General features: G+C 44.3%; 2 protein-coding genes across 4 annotated transcripts in view; both read right to left on the bottom strand.

The window, feature by feature from the left end:
* Positions 1 to 1,469: 1,469 nt before the first annotated feature.
* On the bottom strand, positions 1,470 to 13,932 carry LOC311123793 (aryl hydrocarbon receptor nuclear translocator-like). 2 transcript variants are annotated; one of them, XM_084198025.1, is made up of 19 exons: positions 13,635 to 13,932; positions 12,635 to 12,728; positions 12,370 to 12,417; positions 12,193 to 12,240; positions 11,322 to 11,535; positions 10,956 to 11,169; positions 10,337 to 10,439; positions 10,176 to 10,241; positions 9,945 to 10,030; positions 9,764 to 9,840; positions 9,542 to 9,676; positions 7,548 to 7,774; positions 7,086 to 7,208; positions 5,666 to 5,747; positions 5,102 to 5,286; positions 4,821 to 4,995; positions 4,105 to 4,279; positions 3,838 to 3,974; positions 1,470 to 3,644 (listed from the first exon to the last, which is right to left on the bottom strand). In XM_084198025.1, the coding sequence occupies exons 1-19, from the start codon at positions 13,669 to 13,671 to the stop codon at positions 3,561 to 3,563; spliced, it is 2,310 nt and encodes a 769-aa protein (XP_084054151.1). In that variant the 5' UTR covers positions 13,672 to 13,932; the 3' UTR covers positions 1,470 to 3,560. The 2 variants fall into 2 exon arrangements, with proteins under 2 accessions (XP_084054151.1, XP_084054152.1); XM_084198026.1 differs by lacking the exon at positions 7,086 to 7,208 and having other exon boundaries at positions 13,635 to 13,753.
* Positions 13,933 to 14,384: 452 nt separating this feature from the next.
* Positions 14,385 to 22,280, bottom strand: part of LOC311123790 (ceramide synthase 2-like) — a 30,009-nt gene continuing 22,113 nt past the window's right edge. For both annotated transcript variants that reach the window (XM_084198022.1, XM_084198023.1), the window contains 4 exons: positions 19,101 to 19,229; positions 18,494 to 18,600; positions 18,177 to 18,330; positions 14,385 to 17,869 (listed from right to left, as the gene is read on the bottom strand). In XM_084198022.1, the coding sequence (XP_084054148.1) occupies positions 17,738 to 17,869; positions 18,177 to 18,330; positions 18,494 to 18,600; positions 19,101 to 19,229 (522 nt within the window). In that variant the 3' untranslated portion in view covers positions 14,385 to 17,737. The remainder of the gene's footprint in view (positions 17,870 to 18,176; positions 18,331 to 18,493; positions 18,601 to 19,100; positions 19,230 to 22,280) is intronic.

Here is a 22,280-nt window from a genome sequence, read left to right as displayed (position 1 = left end):
ATTCTACATTACCTGGTTATGGATCCGTAATGTCTGCTGCAGTGTGTCTCTTTGTGTGTTGTTGTAACTGAACTTTGTTCCAGATGGGTGGAAAATAACTTCCTCAGCTCACACGTCTCTCTTTTTAATGTTTTTATTGACTGTAGATGGGTGTGTCCCCATGTGTACGTAACATCCTGCTGCGTGTCTGCATAAGTAGTGTGGATGTCTGCATGTCAGAACGGGTTAGTGTGTGTGTCCCCATGTAGCTAGTTAAAGGCAGGGGTTTTGCAGTGTTGCCTTTAGTCTCTGTTGCTGAAGGGATCCGGTTTCAGCTAAAAATACTGTCCAGTGGGGGAGGACGGACGGGGCTACCTTATGTAGGACGCATGTGTTTGTGTGTGTGTCTCAGACTTGTCAATACATGCTCTTCAAGACCTCAATGAGCTGAATTAGTGTTTGTTAGTGCTGGACTGGAACAAAAGCCTGTTCACCCTGTATCCCTTCATGGTTGGTGACAGACCACATGGTCAAACGCTGATGATGTTTTTTTAGCCATCTGGTGCTCGTCCATTGGTTCTAAACCCATTTAACAGTATTAGTCTGTGGAACAATTAGCCTATGTGGAGACAAATTATGAGAGAGAATGAAAATAGCAACCTTTCACTATGTAAGCTTCCTATCCTACTCTCTGTTCCTCTCTTTCGTAGTGAAACCATCTGTGTGTCTATAGATAGACATAGGATGGATGGATTATGTCTTTGTTCCTCTCTTACGTAGAGACCATGTGAACATCCTAAAGACAGTTGAGGACAAAGTCATGGTTTTTATGCATATGACTCAGACCTAATTTCAAATACATTGTTTTATTTTAATAGGCAAGTCAGTTAAGAACAAATTCTTATTTTCAATGACGGCCTACCCCGGCCAAACCCGGACGACGCTGGTCCAATTATGCACGCCCTACGGGACTCCCAATCACGGCCGGATTGTGATACAGCCTGGAATCGAACCAGGGTCTGTAGTGATGCCTCAAGCACTGAGATGCAGTGCCTTAGACCGCTGCGACACTCGGGAGCAATTTTTGGGCTGTGAATTTGAGTGTGTTATTTAAATACTTTTTCTGTGTATTTTGGAATTTTCAAATACACAGACCAAAACAAGTACTTTTATTTGAATGGTTATTTGTAAAAACCAAATAATCTACCAAATTGTATTTGAAAGTGTGTATATGAGTGTATATGAGTATTTTCAAATACAATCCAATATTCAACTATTTGTTGTTTTTTTCAAATAAAAGGTTATCTGAATACTTGTTTTGAAAAGTAATTGAAAAACCTGAAATAGTGTTATAACCCAGGTCTGATATGACTAGGCCTACACATTTTATACATAGGAGTGACGTTGTACAATCATCACATTTCTAAAAAGGAACTGTTCAAATGTTACAGCCCCCCGACCCCTAAAAGAAACAAATATCCACCCACAAGTTCTTGACAATATAACAATTTAATACAAAAACCAAACATTTCTTTCTCTTGTTTAACATTTCTTATACATATATATTCATATATTTCTGTATCTTTGTGCGCTATATAAACTGCAGGTCACATCATTGTAAAAACAGGGAACAACCAAAGTGGTTTAAAACAACCAAAGTGGTTTAAAACAACAAGACAACACAGTCACCAAAACACTGCCATTTTCATCGTGTGACTATTGACACATGATGGGTTTACATACAATTCACATGTCTGTGAATTATGCTCTGTGAAAATGAAAGGCCTACACATTAACAATTTCTGTATTTCAGAACCTTAAAATTCATAGCCCTCACTTGCCCAATCAGAATTCTTAATTCCTTGTATAAGAGTGTTATAGTGACTTACTAAACATCACAATCGATTTCAGAAAACAAATGCTGTGTTTGATTTAGATCATATATTTGTGAATGCCAAACTATCCCGATAAGGATGAACTCTGATTGAATCTACTGCAAATCGTATCCTGTACAATGTGTAAAAAAAGAAGAAAAGTTTATTAAATGCCAAACGCATAATCAGCATCTACTGCTTAATTGATTATTGGGTAATGTGTTTTGAACATAATTAGGAAGACTTGAATTTCAGGCCAAACATCATGGCATGATTCTGTGTCATGTAGAATCATGTCAGCTCTAAACAAGACCTTTCTGTCCTGAATAAGATGCTATAACCTGATCAATATACATAAAAAACAACCTATCACACAAAGTAGCAATGGAGAGGGCTTCCAACAAGAAGAGCCAATCAAAAGTCTGAAAATAAAAACATCAGTTGGGGAAAATGTCAATCAATCAAATCATTGCTATTTCCTGTGTATTTCCATATTCAAATAATCAAGATAAAAACATGTAGGACAACAATAAAGAATGGCTTTAAAAATAACATAATCCTTGCTTGTAAATTCTTGCTTTCCAATGTTTTTAATTTTCCTTTCTTACAAAAACATGGTTTTTGACAGAGTAGAAGAAAAACACACTTGGGAGGGTGACTGAGGAAGAGCGCGAGAGGAGGAAGAGTGTGCTGAGTAACCCCAGGCAACAGAGGAAGAGGAAGGAATCCAAGTGAGTGAGAAAGGGACCCTGGGACTGCTGTGCATTCAGGTTGAGATCAATAAAGTTATACAAACACCTCCAGTAGACATATAACCGTATATAAATACTTGACTTATATACTGGTTATATATAGGAATACATTAGGTTCTAATATACACTGTAAAATGTGTGTTCATAGTTCCATATCCTCCTCTTCCCTTACTTTACTAGTCATAGTCATCTGACTCTCTCTCCCCCTCTCTTCCACCTGAAACCACCATAACCCCATTCATAGGTGACATCGTCAATGTACCCTGTGTACAAATAGAAAAGTGTTCGTATAAATCTGCCCAAAGTTTAAAAAGTCTGCGTGAGGACAGTGTTCTCTTGAACATGCTAAGGGTTGCTAAGCTAAAACAGCGAGGGGAGCACAGACAGAGGATATTCACAGGCATGAGATCAGAAGTGCACATATTCCCCGAAAGCTATAGATCACCTGGATTGCCTGAGAGTTCAAGTGAATGATTGGACTGATCTATCCATATGAACACACATCTGACTCTGTTACTGAAAGGCCAGGTTTGTGTGTTACTGGTGAAGCAGCGCCTGCCTCAGAGTCTGGCCTTGTGCATGCTCAGGTGTGATTGTGTGTTGCATCTCTACAACAAATCCATTGGTTGTGGAGCTTTGGGCAGTGCTAGTTACAGATGTGTCATTTTACATTTGCCCAACTATCGTTGAACCCTGACTCGCTTCTCTCTCTCCCTTTCTTCCTCTGGCCTTTTACGTGTTTATTAAACCTGCGTTTGCATACCTCTACTTGATTTCACTCTTACTTTTCCCTGATAAACTCGCTCTCTCCATCCTGGCAGTGCAATCATCTGACCAATATTTAGACATGCTCTCTTTAGATCAGAAAAGGCAAAGAAAGAGAGCAAAGAGCACCAAAGGAGAGAGAAGGAAACATTTGAGAGATAGAGAGGTAAGTGGAGGAGTGTATTTGGGGTCACTCGTTGAAAGAGGGGTAGATGGGCATCTCAAAGTCATCGTTGTTGAAGTTGGCCGGCTGGTCCAGCATGGCGAGAACATCCTAGAGAGAAAGAGAGAGAGAGAGAGAGAGAGGGAGAGAAAGAGAGAGATTAAACTTCAAAGCAACATGACAACACATAACAAAACGTACAGTCAGAAGGAGAGAAACAAAGAGAGATGGAGAAGAGCGAGCGAGAGAGAGAGAGAGAGAGAAAGAGCGAGAGAGAGACAGAGAGAGAGGAGTAGTGACTAACAGGGAAGATGTCAGGCTGGTTGTTCTGTGCGTGGGGGTGCTGCTCTGCCCTGTTCTGAGTTTGCTGCTGGCCCTGCCACTGGGGCCACACTGCCTCCTCTGCCCTGGAGGGGAACTGCTGCCCCGACCCCAAGCCATCTGACAGAGGCAGGACAAAGGGAGGGTCAGTACCTAACTACACCAGGATACACAAACACATAAAAACACTGTACTGTAGTTGTTGGACACACACACACTCTCTCTCTCTCTCTCTCTCAGGGTCGCGTACCATATCCGTTGGTATTGAGGCTGGCGCAGCGGTTGATGTTGGGGTAGTTAGCCCCCGTGGTGGGGGTCGGAGCAGTAGTGGGGGGCATCATCCCGAATGAGGAGGACGAGCCCCCCCCAAAACTCCCCATGGCAAACTGGGGAGACAGAGCCTTCCCTGACTGGGGCACCACCTGCTGGGCGGGAGGAGAACACAGAAAAACACAATGTTATTATTCACACTTTATGAATGTACAAGGTTTCTTCTATGCATTTACTAGTGAAACTGTCAGGGGTGTGATCCTCAAAACAGGGATTACACAGGGAATAAAAGATTTGGTCCTTTACAACGCTAAGATACAGAGATGCAAGACACTCAGGGCACTCATCCCCATCACGCCAGCTACAGATGTACTATTTAAATTTGATCACCCTGTTGCAGGATAACTTTCCTGCAATGCAGCAAATTTTAAACTTCTATTTGAAGTTTAAAAAAAGCTTCTGACGTTTGTAATTTCCAATTTGAAATTACAGACTTGAATGTATCAACCCCTAAAAAAAAAGTATATTCATTATAATCCACATAATTCACATTTCCTGTTGCTGCAGGATTATTTTCCTGCTGTAGAAAACGGTCTTAAATTAAGATTGTACATCTGTAGCACTTTGGGCAAAAACAGAGGATATAAACTTCAGGCTGTTTGGACAACTTCTACCTGCAGCTAGCAGCTATCTCACCTGGTTGTGGAAGGGGGGTCTAGCCCCTGCTACTGCCCCCGGCCAGCCCACCGCTGCCCCTCCCTGCAGGGGGCTGCTGTTGGAGGGGGGTGCCCCGTTCTGACGGGACATCTGAGCCAGCATCTGGCCTGCAGAGTGGGACGGCTGCACCATCTGAGGGGCCATCCCCACTGACCTGGAATTAGTTAATAACAACAGGAACAGGAAATTAGAATAGCTTATTCAGTATACATTGCCCTTAGATCAGTTTAAAACAGTACAACAGGGGGTAATGGTCATACCTGATGTATGTGTCTTTGGAGCGGTTGGCAGCGGTGTAGTTGTTGTTGCCCTGAGGGTAGATGGGTACTCCGGGGGCAGAGGTGGAGGGCAGGACCTTGGCCTGGTCTGGGGAGGGGTACAGCTCTGCCTTGTCCATGGTCTTACTGTGGTCAGTTCCAGCTGCGGTCACCGCCTGGACAGGCATCTGACATGGACAACGGTCAACCAGCAGTCAATACTCACTAAAGGCTTGGAGGTAGGTACAACAATGTCCATGTTACGGCGAACAATGGAAATATGCCTTCCCCCCGAGACAGCACACATACAGTTGAGATGAGCACAGGGTCAAGCTGCAGTGCAGCGCCCCTGGATGGAGAGCATGTTGTGTGGGTAGGGGAATGTCTTGAGGACGTGAACCCAGCCGCCCTCCAGTTGCCAGATCACTCCCCCTTTTTTTCCCAGAGCCCGGCATGGTATTCGAACTAGCCACCTTTCGACTCCTTAGCTGCTGGGCTACCTACCGCCCTGCACTGAGGGCCACGTGGGGGCAGATAGGTGTGTGTGTTAGTCAGTGTTAGTCATACCTGTGGAAGTGTAACCTGTCCTGCCTCGTACAGACCATCTCTCCCTCCTCCCTCCAACTCTGCCTGCTGCTGCTGCAACTGCCTGTAAAGGGGGAGCGAGGGAGAAAGAGGGTGTGGTAGAGGGAGAAAAGAGAGGGAGTGGTAGAGAGAAAAGAGGGAGAAAAGAGAGGGAGTGGTAGAGGGAGAAAAGAGGGAGAAAAGAGAGGGAGTGGTAGAGGGAGAAAAGAGGGAGAAAAGAGAGGGAGTGGTAGAGAGAGAAAAGAGGGAGAAAAGAGAGGGAGTGGTAGAGAGAGAAAAGAGGGAGAAAAGAGAGGGAGTGGTAGAGAGAGAAAAGAGGGAGAAAAGAGAGGGAGTGGTAGAGAGAGAAAAGAGGGAGAAAAGAGAGGGAGTGGTAGAGAGAGAAAAGAGAGAGAAAAGAGAGGGAGTGGTAGAGAGAGAAAAGAGGGAGAAAAGAGAGGGAGTGGTAGAGAGAGAAAAGAGGGAGAAAAGAGAGGGAGTGGTAGAGAGAGAAAAGAGGGAGAAAAGAGAGGGAGTGGTAGAGAGAGAAAAGAGGGAGAAAAGAGAGGGAGTGGTAGAGAGAGAAAAGAGGGAGAAAAGAGAGGGAGTGGTAGAGAGAGAAAAGAGGGAGAAAAGAGAGGGAGTGGTAGAGAGAGAAAAGAGAGAGAAAAGAGAGGGAGTGGTAGAGAGAGAAAAGAGGGAGAAAAGAGAGGGAGTGGTAGAGAGAGAAAAGAGGGAGAAAAGAGAGGGAGTGGTAGAGAGAGAAAAGAGGGAGAAAAGAGAGGGAGTGGTAGAGAGAGAAAAGAGAGAGAAAAGAGAGGGAGTGGTAGAGGGAGAAAAGAGGGAGAAAAGAGAGGGAGTGGTAGAGGGAGAAAAGAGGGAGAAAAGAGAGGGAGTGGTAGAGAGAGAAAAGAGGGAGAAAAGAGAGGGAGTGGTAGAGAGAGAAAAGAGGGAGAAAAGAGAGGGAGTGGTAGAGGGAGAAAAGAGGGAGAAAAGAGAGGGAGTGGTAGAGGGAGAAAAGTTAGCAGTGACAACAGAAAATATAATTTCCGTCAAGGCCCTCCACCGTTGCTCGGGAAACCAAAACACCTGCCGACCAACAGCACTCATTCCACCACCAGTCACCATGGTAACCAAGAAGAAGAGAGGAGAGGGGAGAGGGGGTCGTAACCAACACCTTGGTCATGATGGATATCCTACTACTGTAGAGGAGGGAGAGGGAGGGGAAAATCACCCCAAAACAGAAAGACCCGGTCAAGTCAAGTAACAATCCACAGCCCTTACCAAGGGGTGAACTCTGGACCAGACCAGAGAGAACAATAAAATAAAGGGAAACAAGAGAGAAATAGAGAGGTGTAGTCTCCAGTGAAGCAGCAGCCCCAGCTGACCCATGCCAGAGGGGGTGCAGGGGGTCTGGTCTCACCTGGCAGCCACCTGCCCTGGGCTGAGGGCCACAGGGGGGCAGTTAGGACTGCTCTCCCCCAGCGAGGGAGGCAAAGACACCCCCGAGGACGAGATGGGGGTGAGGGGGTCCTGAGTCGAGGTTCTTCTGGCCCACAACAAAAACAAGGGGTGAGGAGGAGAGGAAGGGAGATAATGATTTATTTGAAGGGGGTATGGAGGGGAGGGGGAGGTGAACATATACTGACAAACACACATCCTGGAAGAGATGACATCACATTTCCTAAGGTGGCTCAACAGATTGGTTAAACAGAGTGAAGATGTTCAGATGTTGAGGTGGAATAGAGTTGTGGTGTCTGTGTGTTGTAGGCATCTCGCACTTAGGTGACTTGCATTGGTGCAGGTAATGCGTGTGTGTGTGTAGGTACTCTACGTTTGCGTTGGTGCAGATGTGTGTGTGTGTGTGTATATATACAGCACGTACTTGACGTTGGCATTGGTACAGATTATGTACTCTATCTCCTCAGAGAAGGGGTTCTGGAAGGTGAAGGAGCTGGTCCTAATCCACAGCCAGTCTCTGGCCTTGGACAGGAAGCGGAACATGACGGACAGCACCTGACCCTTCAGCTTGACCACCTGCTGGAAGCTGTCTCTCAGCAGACCCTGGTCCTCAGGGTGGGCCAGCTCCAAGATGTTCTTACCCAGCAGTTCCTGGGGAACACACACACACACACACGCGCCAACACACACACACACACACAACACAGAAAAAGTTAGATCAAGCTTACAGCTGTCACACAGTATAAACACATACACTACCATTCAAAAGTTTGGGGTCACTTAGAAATGTCCTTGTTTTCCATGAAAACATACATGAAATGAGTTTGAATAGGAAATATAGCAAAATGCATAGGAAATGTAGTCATTGACAAGGTTAGAAATAATGATTTTTAATTTAAATAATAATTGAGTCCTTCAAACTTTGCTTTCGTCAAAGAATCCTCAATTTGCAGCAATTACAGCCTTGCAGACCTTTGGCATTCTAGTTGTCAATTTGTTGAGGTAATCTGAAGAGATTTCACCCCATGCTTCCTGAAGCACCTCCCACAAGTTGGATTGGCTTGATGGGCACTTCTTACGTACCATACGGTCAAGCTGCTCCCACAACAGCTCAATAGGGTTGAGATCCGGTGACTGTGCTGACCACTCCATTATAGACAGAATACCAGCTGACTGCTTCTTCCCTAAATAGTTATTGCATAGTTTGGAGCTGTGCTTTGGGCCATTGTCCTGTTGTAGGAGGAAATTGGCTCCAATCAAACGCCGTCCACAGGGTATGGCATGGCGTTGCAAAATGGAGTGATAGCCTTCCTTCTTCAAGATCCCTTTTACCCTGTACAAATCTCCCACTTTACCACCACCAAAGCACCCCCAGACCATCACATTGCCTCCACCATGCTTGACAGATGGCATCAAGCACTCCTCCAGCATCTTTTCATTTGGTCTGCATCTCACAAATGTTCTTCCTTGTGATCCGAACACCTCAAACTTTGATTCGTCTGTCCATAACACTTTTTTCCAATCTTCCTCTGTCCAGTGGCTGTGTTCTTTTGCCCATCTGAACCGTTTCTTTTTATTGGCCAGTTTGAGATATGGCTTTTTCTTTGCAACTCCCGGAGCATCCCGGAGTCGCCTCTTCACTGTTGACGTTGAGACTGGTGTTTTGCGGGTACTATTTAATGAAGCTGCCAGTTGAGGACCTGTGATGCGTCTGTTTCTCAAACTAGACACTAATGTATTCGTCCTCTTGCTCATTTGTGCACCGGGGCCTCCCACTCCTCTTTCTATTCTGGTTAGAGCCCGTTTGCGCGGTTTTGTGAAGGGAGTAGTACACAGCGTTGTATGAGGTCTTCAGTTTCTTGGCAATTTCTTGCATGGAATAGCCTTAATTTCTCAGAACAAGAATAGACTGACGAGTTTCAGAAGAAAGTTATTTGTTTCTGGCCATTTTGAGCCTGTAATCGAACCCACAATTGCTGATACTCCAGATACTTAACTAGTCTCAAGAAGGCCAGTTTTATTGCTTCTTTAATCAGCACAACAGTTTTCAGCTGTGCTAACATAATTGCAAAAGGGTTTTCGAATGATCAATTAGCCTTTTAAAATGATAAACTTGGATTAGCAAACACAACGTGCCATTGGAACACATTGCTGATAATGGGCCTCTGTACGCCTATGTAGATATTCCATTAAAAATCAGCCATTTCCTGCTACAATAGCCATTTACAACATTAACAATGTCTACACTGTATTTCGGATCAATTTGATGTTATTTTAATGGACAAAAAATTTGCTTTTCTTTCGAAAACAAGGAAATGTCCAAACTTTTGAACGGTAGTGTACTGTATCCTGATACACTATGAAATGCAATGCTGGGTGTGTGTCCTACTCTAGCCCCAGGCTGTGAGTGAGGCCTACCTGAGGCTGGTAGCCCACTGTGGCCATGCAGCGGTGGTCTATGAAGGTAAAGAGGCCCTGGCAGTTGTGACGAGAGATGAACTCCACCGGAACGCTGATGCTGCTTATGTCTGTGTCACTCGGACAAGAGGTCACCTAGACAACAAGGGTAGAACAAGTGTCTGTAAGATAGTGGTTGCATGAGCCCATCCAAACATTGGACTTTAAGTTGTCCCATCTTACCTGAAGTCTACCGATGGCCACTAGACTGTAGCGACTCCCCTGAATATTGTCTGCCTCTTCATCTGTTAGATTCACCCCTGAAAAACACACACACACACATACACACACACACGACTCAGTATGCAGAAGTGGTGTATACATTGGAAATAAGAGCTGAGCCATAGGTTAGTTAGTTAGTTACCTGTGGGGGGCCAGGACTTGATGTATCCGGTGCAGTGGACCACCACATACTGAGGCTCCCCATCCTTGGTTGGGCCCAGACCATTCCTACAGGGGAGAGAGAGAGGGGAGAACACTACCAGTCAAGCCATAGTTCACTATACATTCACCTTTTACGGTAAAATATATAAGTCAGGTTGAAACCAGTGAAGTTTAATGTAATATAATGGTTATAAAGCCAGAATTATCTCACCTGTTCCCGCTCCTCAGGAAATTCAATCTGTTCATAGACATGGGCTCCACTGGACACGAACCACACCTACAAACACACACATTTCAGAATGCACACTCCCAACACAGGTGCATACAGCCATATACACACACGCAAGCTCAGCACACACACAGCACACACACCTCATCCTACAGATGAAGGATCGTCTGGCTCCCATACACATCCTGACGGAGGACTGCTGTCCCTCCTTCTTAACTGTTCCTGTCTTCAGGTCTAACATCCTCCCTTAGGGAGAGAGAGAGAGTGAGAGAGAGAGAGAGAGAGAGAGGGAGAGAGAGAGAGAGAGAGAGAGGGAGAGAGAGAGAGACGTTACCTACAATCATTAGTGTTGTGTGAGAGAGTGTGTTTCTCTCTCACCTGTATTATAACTCTCTGCAGTGGAGAGCTGCTCCTGTAGATAATATGTACCACCTGTGTGTACCTGTATTATAACTCTCTGCAGTGGAGAGCTGCTCCTGTAGATAATATGTACCACCTGTGTGTACCTGTATTATAACTCTCTGCAGTGGAGAGCTGCTCCTGTAGATAATCTGTACCACCTGTGTGTACCTGTATTATAACTCTCTGCAGTGGAGAGCTGCTCCTGTAGATAATCTGTACCACCTGTGTGTACCTGCATTATAACTGTCTGCAGTGGAGAGCTGCTCCTGTAGATAATCTGTACCACCTGTGTGTACCTGTATTATAACTCTCTGCAGTGGAGAGCTGCTCCAGTAGATAATCTGTACCACCTGTGTGTACCTGTATTGTTATTCTCTGCAGTAGAGAGCTGCTCTCGTAGTTTGTCTCCGTCGTCCGGGTGCAGCTGGTCATAGAGGGAGGAGCCTAGCCAATCGGACTGCGATTGGTTAAGAACAGGGGTCAGGGAGTCTGACACATAGACGACCCGCCCACTCTCACATGACACCACAAACAGGAAGCCATCAGCAGCCTCCAGGATCAGGTGCTTCAGCTCCTACAAAGAGGGGGATGGGGGGAGAGATGACATGGAAGAAGATACTCAGTTATTATTGTGCAATAAACACATAGGATAACATTTTCCCCTTTTCATCCCTCAACCCCCATCTCCTCCCTGCCATCCTCCTTCTCTCCCTCTCTTTCTCTAACCTGGTCGGTGAGGAAGGATGGTTTGTATGTCCCGTCTGCTGCGGTGTTGCCGCTCCCTCTCAGAGACTTCATGTGGGACACGGCCATGCGCAGGATGGTCAGCTTGTCTGGTTTCCGTGCCAACGCGCTGCAGGTGGGCACCATGTCCGACAGCTCTGTGATGTAAGCGGTCATCTTGTTCCTCCGCCGCCGCTCAATCTCACTGTGGTTCTCCCTGGAGCGAGGGAATGAGGGAGGAGAGGAAGAGAGGAGAGTAGGAAGGACAGAGATGGGGGTAGAGATGTGGAGAGCAGGGGGAGGAGCGGCAGAGATGGAGAAGGAGGAGGGACAGGGATGGGGTAGAGATGGGGAGAAAGAGGAAGAGGAGAGAGAAAGGGGGATGGATATAAATGGGGAGAGGTGGGCAGGTAGGTGGACAACATTTAGTAGAGTTTAGTGTTGGCGTAACCAAATGATATATGCAGATTAGGATGAGGTAGGTGGAACAAGCGTGGATTGATAAACATAACAAGGAGTGAATGATCCATCAATACGATAGATAGATGTAGAGATCGAGAGAACCTGGTCTTTCAAAGCGAGAAGGAGTGATAGAAGAGAGGAAGTGCTGAAAGAAAAAGACTTCAGAGATCCTGAGAGAGAGAAGGAGGGAGTGAAGGAAGGAGGGGAAGAAAGGGATTGTGCTCAGAAGAAAGGGATTGATAGGAGTGAACAGGTGTCCCTGAGCTCAGAAATGAGCAGATAGAGAAGGGTTAGTAGTAGTGACAGGAATCACAGTGGTGTGATAGGGAATCTGGTGTCTCGGGACGTGTGTATGCAGAATATCTGTATTATACACACGCACAAACACGCACCAACAACCTCCTTATTCTACCTGGCAAATCGCTCTTTGTCTCCTCCTCCTCCTCCGTCGTCATCACACCTGGTCAAAGACAGAGAAGCAGATCTGTCATCAAAATAACCAACACAATACAGTCAGATAGAGAGAGAGGGAAGGAGAGAGATAAGAGAGAGAAAGCAAGAAACAGCGAGAGACAAGTGTCAGTCCTACCTGAAGAGCTTGCTTCCATCATCATCATCATCATCATCGAAGTCTGGCCTGTGAGGAAGTAGACATAATCCATGTTTGTAAAATTATGGTAACCCACAAACTCTCAAACACTAACACACACAAGAATGGATCAACAATTTATCTGTGTGAATCTGATTCTGCACCTATGGACAACTTCTACCCTGCACTGTCATAGCTATAGACCGTCTGTTAAAGTTATGTGACAGTCATTGACTGATTCATTGGCATTGTAAATTATACTCACGCAGCTCGTCTCTTATTGGACCCTTTCAGCACAACAGCACTGCTGCTTGACTGGGCCCCACCAGCTCCCAAACCCAGTGAGTCATCTGGTATGTCTGCCACACAAACACACACACAGAAATTATCCAACGTAACGTTACACGATGCTACAAGTGTTCCACTTCAGTAACAACTGTTTGTTTCACTTATTTAGCCATAAACATATCTACCGGTATATATTGTGTTCCAGGCAGCCATGTAGTAACACACCTTAATCAACCAATCGTCAGACTTGATATAAAATGAAGGTGTGTGAATGCTGGATTGAACCATGCACATCCTGTAGCTCTCCATTGCAGTTGTGAGTATAGCGAGCAAGTTATTGCCTCTCTGGTAATGAAACCTATGGCTACGCGTTAACTTAGTTAGCCACAAAGCTAGCAAGCTAGCTAACAAATACAGTAGCCAAGCAGAACAAGCTAACTGTTAGCTGGCAAAAAAAAAAGAGCAAATCGTTCGGTAAAAATAACACTTGTTTTGATGAAATATCGACTCAAACTAGCTAGCTAGTTAACTAGCTATATGAACATAATTTACGCAAGTCTGTCACCTAGCTAGCTAGCTAGCTAAAACTGATAACTAGCTAAGCTAACATTGCGAGTTGGCAACATTAACCGGCTCAGGTCATGCCAACTAAAAAGTATGACAAGCTATTTGCCAAGGTTGGTAGCTAACTACGATTTTGCAAGAAAGGCAATAAGACAGAGACGTCAATAGCTAGCTAAGTAGCTAGCTAGTTAAATTCTTCAAGTCAAATGTCAAAGTCAAATACCCTGTTAGCCTGCTATCGCTTGCCAGTTAGCTTAGCCCCAGCTGAGCGAGCTAGCTCCCTAATGCTGTCATCAGAAGCAATCGGGAGAAAGTGACAGATTCGTTCAAAGCGCCATGGGATCGCCAATTTTTCCATCTGCATTATCACCGGTGACATTTGAACTTCCCACAAGCTTAAAACTTTACTGTACCTGGGTTGGAAGAGTCCATGTCCGGGTTAAATAACATAAACAAACAAAACAAGTTACAGTAAACTCCGGAAATTTCCTCAGTCCACAATCCTATTTCCTCTCAGATTTACCGATTTTATGGACCTCTATATCAGCAAATAAAGCGGTGATGTCATGACTCGTGTTTCTTCATCATCAGCCAATGGGGGAAATTACAAAACAAGAGCGAAAGTATCTATTTTTCTGTCCATTTTCCTGTTTTCCCCGTTAAAAACCATCTAGATCCAAGATGGCGTTCAAGGCTAGCAGCAATGACTGTATAGGCGCCCAAGTCTGCTCTAGCTGTGTAACACTTTTCTTCAGTCACTAGCGGGATACACGTGACATCCAATAAGAGGGCAACCCCAATGTTTGACCAGGTACACAGAATCCCAGGCCAAAACCACCTGTATAATATTTTATTTGAGTCAAAGCAAGATCTTAGCCTTTAAGATTATTTGAGTGATATGTTATACTCACATTATAATATATTATAATGTAATTGTGTATTATAATGTAATAAACCTACTACTCCTATTTCAGAAATGTATTGTATGTGTGTACACTAAAATAAGTGCACAATATACAATTCCTGTGTTTATAGAAGGTTATAGGCCTCAGTACCTAAACCAAGACATAGGAAACCTATGGATACCCTCCCCTTACCCATCAGTGAGGAGAACTTCATAATTTGAGTGTGTAAAACAAACATTGGAGTAGACAGGTTTGGCATTGTGATTCATGATCGTTGTTTTTATTATTAATGATAATACTTAAGCATCATAATACACAAAAAAAAATAAAAAATAACACTGTAATTACGTGACTGTTGTTTTTCCAAAGCGACGGGGGAAGAGAGGAAGGTTGGTCAAGGTTAGTACAAATGAACGAGGGTTAGAATGGGGATGTGAAAGGCTGTGAGGGGAGGATCTCTTTCAGAGTGAGGGAGGAGGAGATGGATGAGTGGAAGGGGAGAGTAGAAGGAGTGGGTGACATATTGGACAACAAGAAGGAAAAGAAAGAGGGAGAAAGGACAAATGAGGATAAGAGGAGCTGAAGAAGGTAGAAAGGTGAGAGAGGGTACATACATTACAGATAAGGCACTTAACATATAACAACAATTGAAAATATATAATGATAAAAATACAACACTTCCATTGTTCCATGTATCATACATTTGCTTACTGAGCAATTGAGTTGCTAAAATAAAATCCAAACTCAAGAAAAATCCAAACTTATCTGAAACAATGATGTCAAACATGAAACATGACTGTAAACCTGTTTCTCATAGGAATCATACCTCAAATCACTCTACAATAACAGAAAAACACCTATCACACACCCAGGATAATCTAATCCGGGGCAATCTGCCCTAAATAAGGCCTAAATTACAATGGCCCTTTCCAGTCTCCTGAGAATAAATGTCCTGTTCTGACTGACCAACCCAGGGCCCCAATGAATATCCATCATGATTCATGACATCATCAGTGTGGGTCAGGATTCTACTGGATCATAGTGCCCAGAACCAGATTGGACTGGACCAAATCAGACTGGCGTTCAACTCTGCAAACATTTGCAGAAAACGTTCATCATTACAATATCATTGTTGGAAGAAAGAGCACACAATTACTTTTATTTTCAATAGAATAGAACAGTTAGCTCCTGTTGTGGTACATTCTTGGTGAACTGGGTTGTTGGTGAGCACTCAGAGTTGGGAGATTCATAAACTTTAGCGGAGTTGAATGCATCTCTATTCCATGACATGCGTCATACCAAGGTGGAATGAAACTGGAATGAAACCACAACTGGTCCATACTGGTCTTAACTGGAAAACAGTTCAAATATTGCTTTTCAAAAATCAGAATTATTCTATTTGGGATCCTGACTGGCTGGACTGTTTTTTTTACCTTTAATGTACAAAGGCCAAAAAATAATATAGCAAAAACTATTGAAATATACTGAAAATAAAGTTCTGCCTGTGTGACCCTGGTAAGATGTCAATGACACTCAGAAGATATACTGAATTATTCACACACATACAGAGCGAAAACATTATAAAAATGGTTTGATAAAAAGTATTTTCCTCTCCAATGTCAACGGAGAGTGTCTACAGACAGAAAGTTACCATTGGCACATGATGATGACATCAGCAAAGGAAGGAAAGCATCATTAAAAATCTGCAGAATCTTAATATACCAAAAAAACGATTTAACACTTAATTTGAAAGTCTGCTTATAAGCTGCTTATAAACATGATTACATAGTTTATTAACCAGTTATACACATTACATTGTTCATTAACCATTCAATTAAGCAGTTTATAAACAGGCCCTCAAATCAAGGTCCATACAGTGCAGTATTTAAACCCATGCTACTAGTGAGGGACACAACCCGACTCCCTCACAATCTTACTGAATGGGTTTTACAAGCTTAGAGGTGTCACAAACAACGTTGAAGGCATCCCATTAAGATGCACTACAGCAGAAAAAACATAATTGCATAGAATCATAAAAACCAGGGCCGGCGAATCTGAACGTCAGCTCCCTGCCTGGTGCTCCAAATCAACACTCACACAAGGACACATTCACATGATTGTGTTTTTGTGTGTCAGGTTAAATCTCGTCGTGTCTCTTTTCTAAAGTCTGTCTTTCGTGGCAACTGGAGTATTGGACAAAACATGCTTATCGCAGATTGAGCAACAACAAGGTAACTGAAAAATAAAATAAGGTAAACGCACCCATAGTCTGGCTGTAAGGCAGTGTGCACAGTAAGAAGCGCTATAGTAGAAGCAGCATCACACTCTCTCTTTCTCCTCTTCCTTCTCTCCTTCCTTTCATTCTCATCACTCTGTCCTCTCTTCCTTTCACATCCTTTTTAACATTATTTTAGAGGGCCAACCATCCGAGGAACTGAAATCACACTGTGACGTTCCCAATGCTATTCCTTAGCCGAGTTATTAGTGTGTGTGTGTGTGGTTGTGGGTGATTCTCATGAAACCAGTTTTAAAATGTCTGTAGCAAATTGAGTTACAAAACCATGATGCATCTGTTTAGGGAAAATGCATCCGGATTCAATTCTCGGGTCATTTTATAAAAATACATCTTTATAAAAATCTAACTTATTTGAATAAAACAAAATATGTTGCTGTAGTTTGTTCATAAATCATATACTAGTTGAAGTTTACATTAAACTATAATATTTATTACTCATTACCATAAAACGTTTTCAAGTTCCTGTAAAACTCAGTTTTTAAAGAAAGTTTTATTTACCCATGATGCATCATCTAGAGGAGTAGTCCTTAGATGAGCACAAGTTAAGTAAATGTATTCGCTTATATACCTTCAGAATGAGGTTCTTGTTCTCAAACACCCCCTTTACCCCACTTGGCCTTCTCATTACCAAAACAGCTAAAGAACTCAAATTGGGAAAAAGTCTGATTTAATTTTATAGTAATTTTATATTTTCATTTAAAATATTTTTATTTTCAGTGTTTTGTTTGTTTAACTCAGGCCTTTTCATTAGGGGAGCAATGTAAAAAAATATTATAAATATTGATTTATTACCTTTTTTTTTTACTTAAAAAACTTACGGTAATGACAATTTTGTGAAAATGTCGTTAAAATGCATAATATCTGATTTAAAATACAATAATTATGAAATAGATAAGTACAGATCCTAATCTCCGTGATTCAAGAGGACATTTCCTGAAAAATGACACTTGAGAATGTTTTTTTTTTTTTTTTTTACAGTTTCGTGAGAATGACCCGTGTGTGTGTGTGTTAATGGACTATAACAACAGATCCATGCCAGTTAATGTAGTATATCCAAAATTGTGTGTGAGTGCATGTGTGTGATTGAGTGTTTATAATGTAGTGTAGTGTAGCCACAGGTACAGGTCTACATAGAGTTCTCAGGCTTTAGGAAAACCTTTCCTTCTCCCTCATCCATTTTCCCTACCACCCTCTCCCTCATCCATTTTCCCTACCACCCTCTCCCTCATCCATTTTCCCTTCACTCCATCTCTCCCCCTCTGCTGAGTGAGGGATGTGAATTCTTCCCACTCTTACTTCCTCGCACACATTTTCATTACTCTGTCTTGCGGTGGTTGTTGTGAGTGGCGTCACCGTTCTGCACAGCGCCTTTCTTCTTCACCTCCTCCTCTTCCTCCCCTGACTCGTCCGTCTCTTCTTTATCGCTCCTCTCGTCCTCTACCTTTTCCTGAAGCAAAAGGAAGGAGGGAAAGAGAGGTGTGTTTAGAAATAGGTCATCTGTCCAGAGACATTACTTTTCCTTTCCCCAAACTGGACCCAAACCAGACTTCTGCTCTTTATCAGCTGGGCTTTCCAACACATATCAATTTGTGATTTCTAAATAAACTTTCTCTCTCCTCCACCCACCCCTCCTCTCCCAGTCTCTCTAGGTCTCTACATCTGTTTCCCACATATTCACTTCTCTCTCACATACAAGACAAACAAAGATACACTGGGTTGTGTGTGCAGTGTTGTCAGGATGTGTGTGTACATACATCGCTGCTCAGGAAGCGGACGGCCATACGCAGAATGAGGATGGCCCAGAAGATATGTAGACACTGCAGCACCATCATAAGGACATTCAGGAAGTAGTATCCAAAGAATGGAGAGTACATAGTCAATGGATAAACGTACGTAGCATAAATGATGCTGAGAGAGAGAGAGAGAGGGGTGGGGGTGGGGGGGGCAAAAAGAGAGGATAACATCAGTAACAACTAACAGACAATTAACAGACATTTATGATGCTAATCAGAATTGGTGTGAGAGATTTAGATCATTGGTGTGTGGTGGGAGTGTGCAGGTGTTTTCTCACTAGAAGGGGAAGATATAGAGTCTAGTGAAGATGAAGACGGTAGCGAAGAGGAAGAAGACGTAGTTACTGGTGTTTCTCCATCCAGCATAGATGAATATCTTAGCAGACTGTCAGAGAGATAGAGGGGGAGAGAGAGATAGAGAAAGGTTGTTGTTAGAATAGTTGTAATGTCATATCTTTTCCACCAGGTGACAGTACTAAATCTTTCCATATCTCCTCTTCTCCAATATCAGCAGTACTTTGTCCACTTATAATAATAATAATAATATGCCATTTAGCAGACGCTTTTATCCAAAGCGACTTAGAGTCATGCGTGCATACATTTTTGTGTATGGGTGGTCCCGGGGATCGAACCCACTACCTTGGCGTTACAAGCGCCGTGCTCTACCAGCTGAGCTACAGAGGACCACACTTCTTGGTTTATCAAATAAAATGGGATTTCCTTGTGGGTGATTCCCCTGTGGGCCCCACATACAAACTACATGTGATAACTGTAAGTTGTTTTTGATAACAGCAACTACTAAATCACCATATTATTATCATATCATGGCAGTGATATTATTATCATGTTATGTCGGTGACCCAGCTCCCCTGTAATTGGTTGTACCTCCAGTAAATAGTCGGAGGAGTCGTGCAGCAGCATGATGAGCGTGCCCGCTCTGATGTAGTTGACACACCAGGAGAAACTGATGAGGAAGATGGTGGCCATATGGTGAACCATCTGCTCCTTAAAGTCCTACAGAGAGAAAGGGAGGGAGAGAAAGATGGAAGGAAAGAGAGAGAGAGGAGGTTAGAGGTTGTGTTTTGTTACCTTGATAACATGATAACATTCTGTTCCTTCACACACACACACAACTGCACGCATGCACGTGCGCACACACACATACACGCATACACACACTATAGTAAATCATGGCAGAGGGGCTAACAGCCAAAAGTTTGGACACACCTACTCATTCAAGGGTTTTTCTTTATTTGTACAATTTTGTACATTGTAGAATAATAGTGAAGACATCAAAACTGTGAAATAACACATATGGAATCATGTACAGTGAGGGAAAAAAGTATTTGATCCCCTGCTGATTTTGTACGTTTGCCCACTGACAAAGACATGATCAGTCTATAATTGTAATCGTATGTTTATTTGAACAGTGAGAGACAGAATAACACAAAAAAAATCCAGAAAAACGCATGTCAAAAATGTTATAAATTGATTTGTAGAAAAATAAGTATTTGACCCCTCTGCAAAACATGACTTAGTACTTGGTGGCAAAACCCTTGTTGGCAATCACAGAGGTCAGACGTTTCTTGTAGTTGGCCACCAGGTTTGCACACATCTCAGGAGGGATTTTGTCCCACTCCTCTTTGCAGATCTTCTCCAAGTCATTAAGGTTTCGAGGCTGACGTTTGGCAACTCGAACCTTCAGCTCCCTCCACAGATTTTCTATGGGATTAAGGTCTGGAGACTGACTAGGCCACTCCAGGACCTTAATGTGCTTCTTCTTGAGCCACTCCTTTGTTGCCTTGGCCGTGTGTTTTGGGTCATTGTCATGCTGGAATACCCATCCACGACCCATTTTCAATGCCCTGGCTGAGGGAAGGAGGTTCTCACCCAAGATTTGACGGTACATGGCCCCGTCCATCATCCCTTTGATGCGGTGAAGTTGTCCTGTCCCCTTAGCAGAAAAACACCCCCAAAGCATAATCTTTCCACCTCCATGTTTGACGGTGGGGATGGTGTTCTTGGGGTCATAGGCAGCATTCCTCCTCCTCCAAACACGGCGAGTTGAGTTGATGCCAAAGAGCTCGATTTTGGTCTCATCTGACCACAACACTTTCACCCAGTTCTCCTCTGAATCATTCAGATGTTCATTGGCAAACTTCAGACGGGCCTGTATATGTGCTTTCTTGAGCAGGGGGACCTTGCGGGCGCTGCAGGATTTCTGTCCTTCACGGCGTAGTGTGTTACCAATTGTTTTCTTGGTGACTATGGTCCCAGCTGCCTTGAGATCATTGACAAGATCCTCCCGTGTAGTTCTGGGCTGATTCCTCACCGATCATTGCAACTCCACGAGGTGAGATCTTGCATGGAGCCCCAGGCCGAGGGAGATTGACAGTTCTTTTATGTTTCTTCCATTTGCGAATAATCGCACCAACTGTTGTCACCTTCTCACCAAGCTGCTTGGCGATGGTCTTGTAGCCCATTCCAGCCTTGTGTAGGTCTACAATCTTGTCCCTGGTCTTGGCCATGGTGGAGAATTTGGAATCTGATTGATTGATTGCTTCTGTGGACAGGTGTCTTTTATACAGGTAACAAACTGAGATTAGGAGCACTCCCTTTAAGAGTGTGCTCCTAATCTCAGCTCATTACCTGTATAAAAGACACCTGGGAGCCAGAAATCTTTCTGATTGAGAGGGGGTCAAATACTTATTTCCCTCATTAAAATGCAAATCAATTTATAACATTTTTGACATGAGTTTTTCTGGATTTTTTTGTTGTTATTCTGTCTCTCACTGTTGAAATAAACCTACCATTAAAATTATAGACTGATCATTTCTTTGTCAGTGGGCAAACGTACAAAATCAGCATGGGATCAAATACTTTTTTCCCTCACTGTAGTAACCAAAAAAGTGTCAAACGAATCAAAATATATTTTATATTTGAAATTCTTCAAATAGCCACCCTGTCACGATCGTCTAATGAGGAGGACCAATGCGCAGCGTTGAAGGTGAACATATTATATTTATTAAATGATCACACGATCAAAACAACAAACGAAAAACGTGACGTCTATGGTTACAACACAAACCAACCCGAACAAGAAACCACAACACAAACTGAAAAGACCGATAGTTAAATATGGCTCCCAATCAGAGACAACCAGCTGACACTCGTTGCCTCTGATTGGGAGTCACTCAGGCCAACATAGATATACAAAACATAGACTTACACACCCTGGCTCAACATAACATAGTCCCCAGAGCCAGGGCGTGACAGTACCCCCCCCCAAAGGCGCGGACTCCGGCCGCGCCAAACAACCACAACAGGGGAGGGACCGGGTGGGCACTCCGCCTCGGCGGCGGATCCGGCTCCGGACATGACCCAGGCACGGGTTGTGCTGGACTGACGACGCACACCCCTGGCTTGATGCGTGGAGGAGGAACGGGCCGGACCGGGCTGACGAAGCGCACCCCTGACTTGGTGCGGGGAGCAGGCATGAGCCGGACCGGGCTGACGACGCGCACCACTGACCTGGTGCGGGGAGCTTGGATGGGCCGGACTGGGCTGGCGACGCGCACCACAGACTTGGTGCGGAGAGCAGGAACGGGCCGGACAGGGCTGACGAAACGCACCATAGACTTGGTGCGGAGAGCAGGCACGGGCCGTGCCGGACTGACGACGCACACCACTGGCTTGGTGCGGGAAGCTTGGATGGGCCGGACTGGGCTGGCGACGCGCACCACAGACTTGGTGCGGAGAGCAGGAACGGGCCGTGCCGGACTGACGACGCACACCACTGGCTTGGTGCGGGAAGCTTGGATGGGCCGGACTGGGCTGGCAACGCGCACCACAGACTTGGTGCGGAGAGCAGGAACGGGCCGGACAGGGCTGACGACGCGCACCACAGGCTCGGTGCGAGAGGCAGGAACAGGCCGAACCGTACTGGGGACACACGCCACTGGCCCTATGCAGGGATCAGGAACGGGCCGGACCGGACTGGTAATACACCCCAGTACCTCTCGCCGTGCCTCCACACTTTCCCTCTCCTCTGTGACCAGTGGCCCC

Source organism: Coregonus lavaretus (assembly GCF_964263955.1).
Source record: "Coregonus lavaretus genome assembly, contig: HAP1_SCAFFOLD_1762, whole genome shotgun sequence".
Lineage (NCBI taxonomy): Eukaryota > Metazoa > Chordata > Actinopteri > Salmoniformes > Salmonidae > Coregonus > Coregonus lavaretus.
The sequence above is the reverse complement of the archived record's forward strand: the minus strand, read 5'-3'. Positions and strand labels throughout refer to the sequence as shown.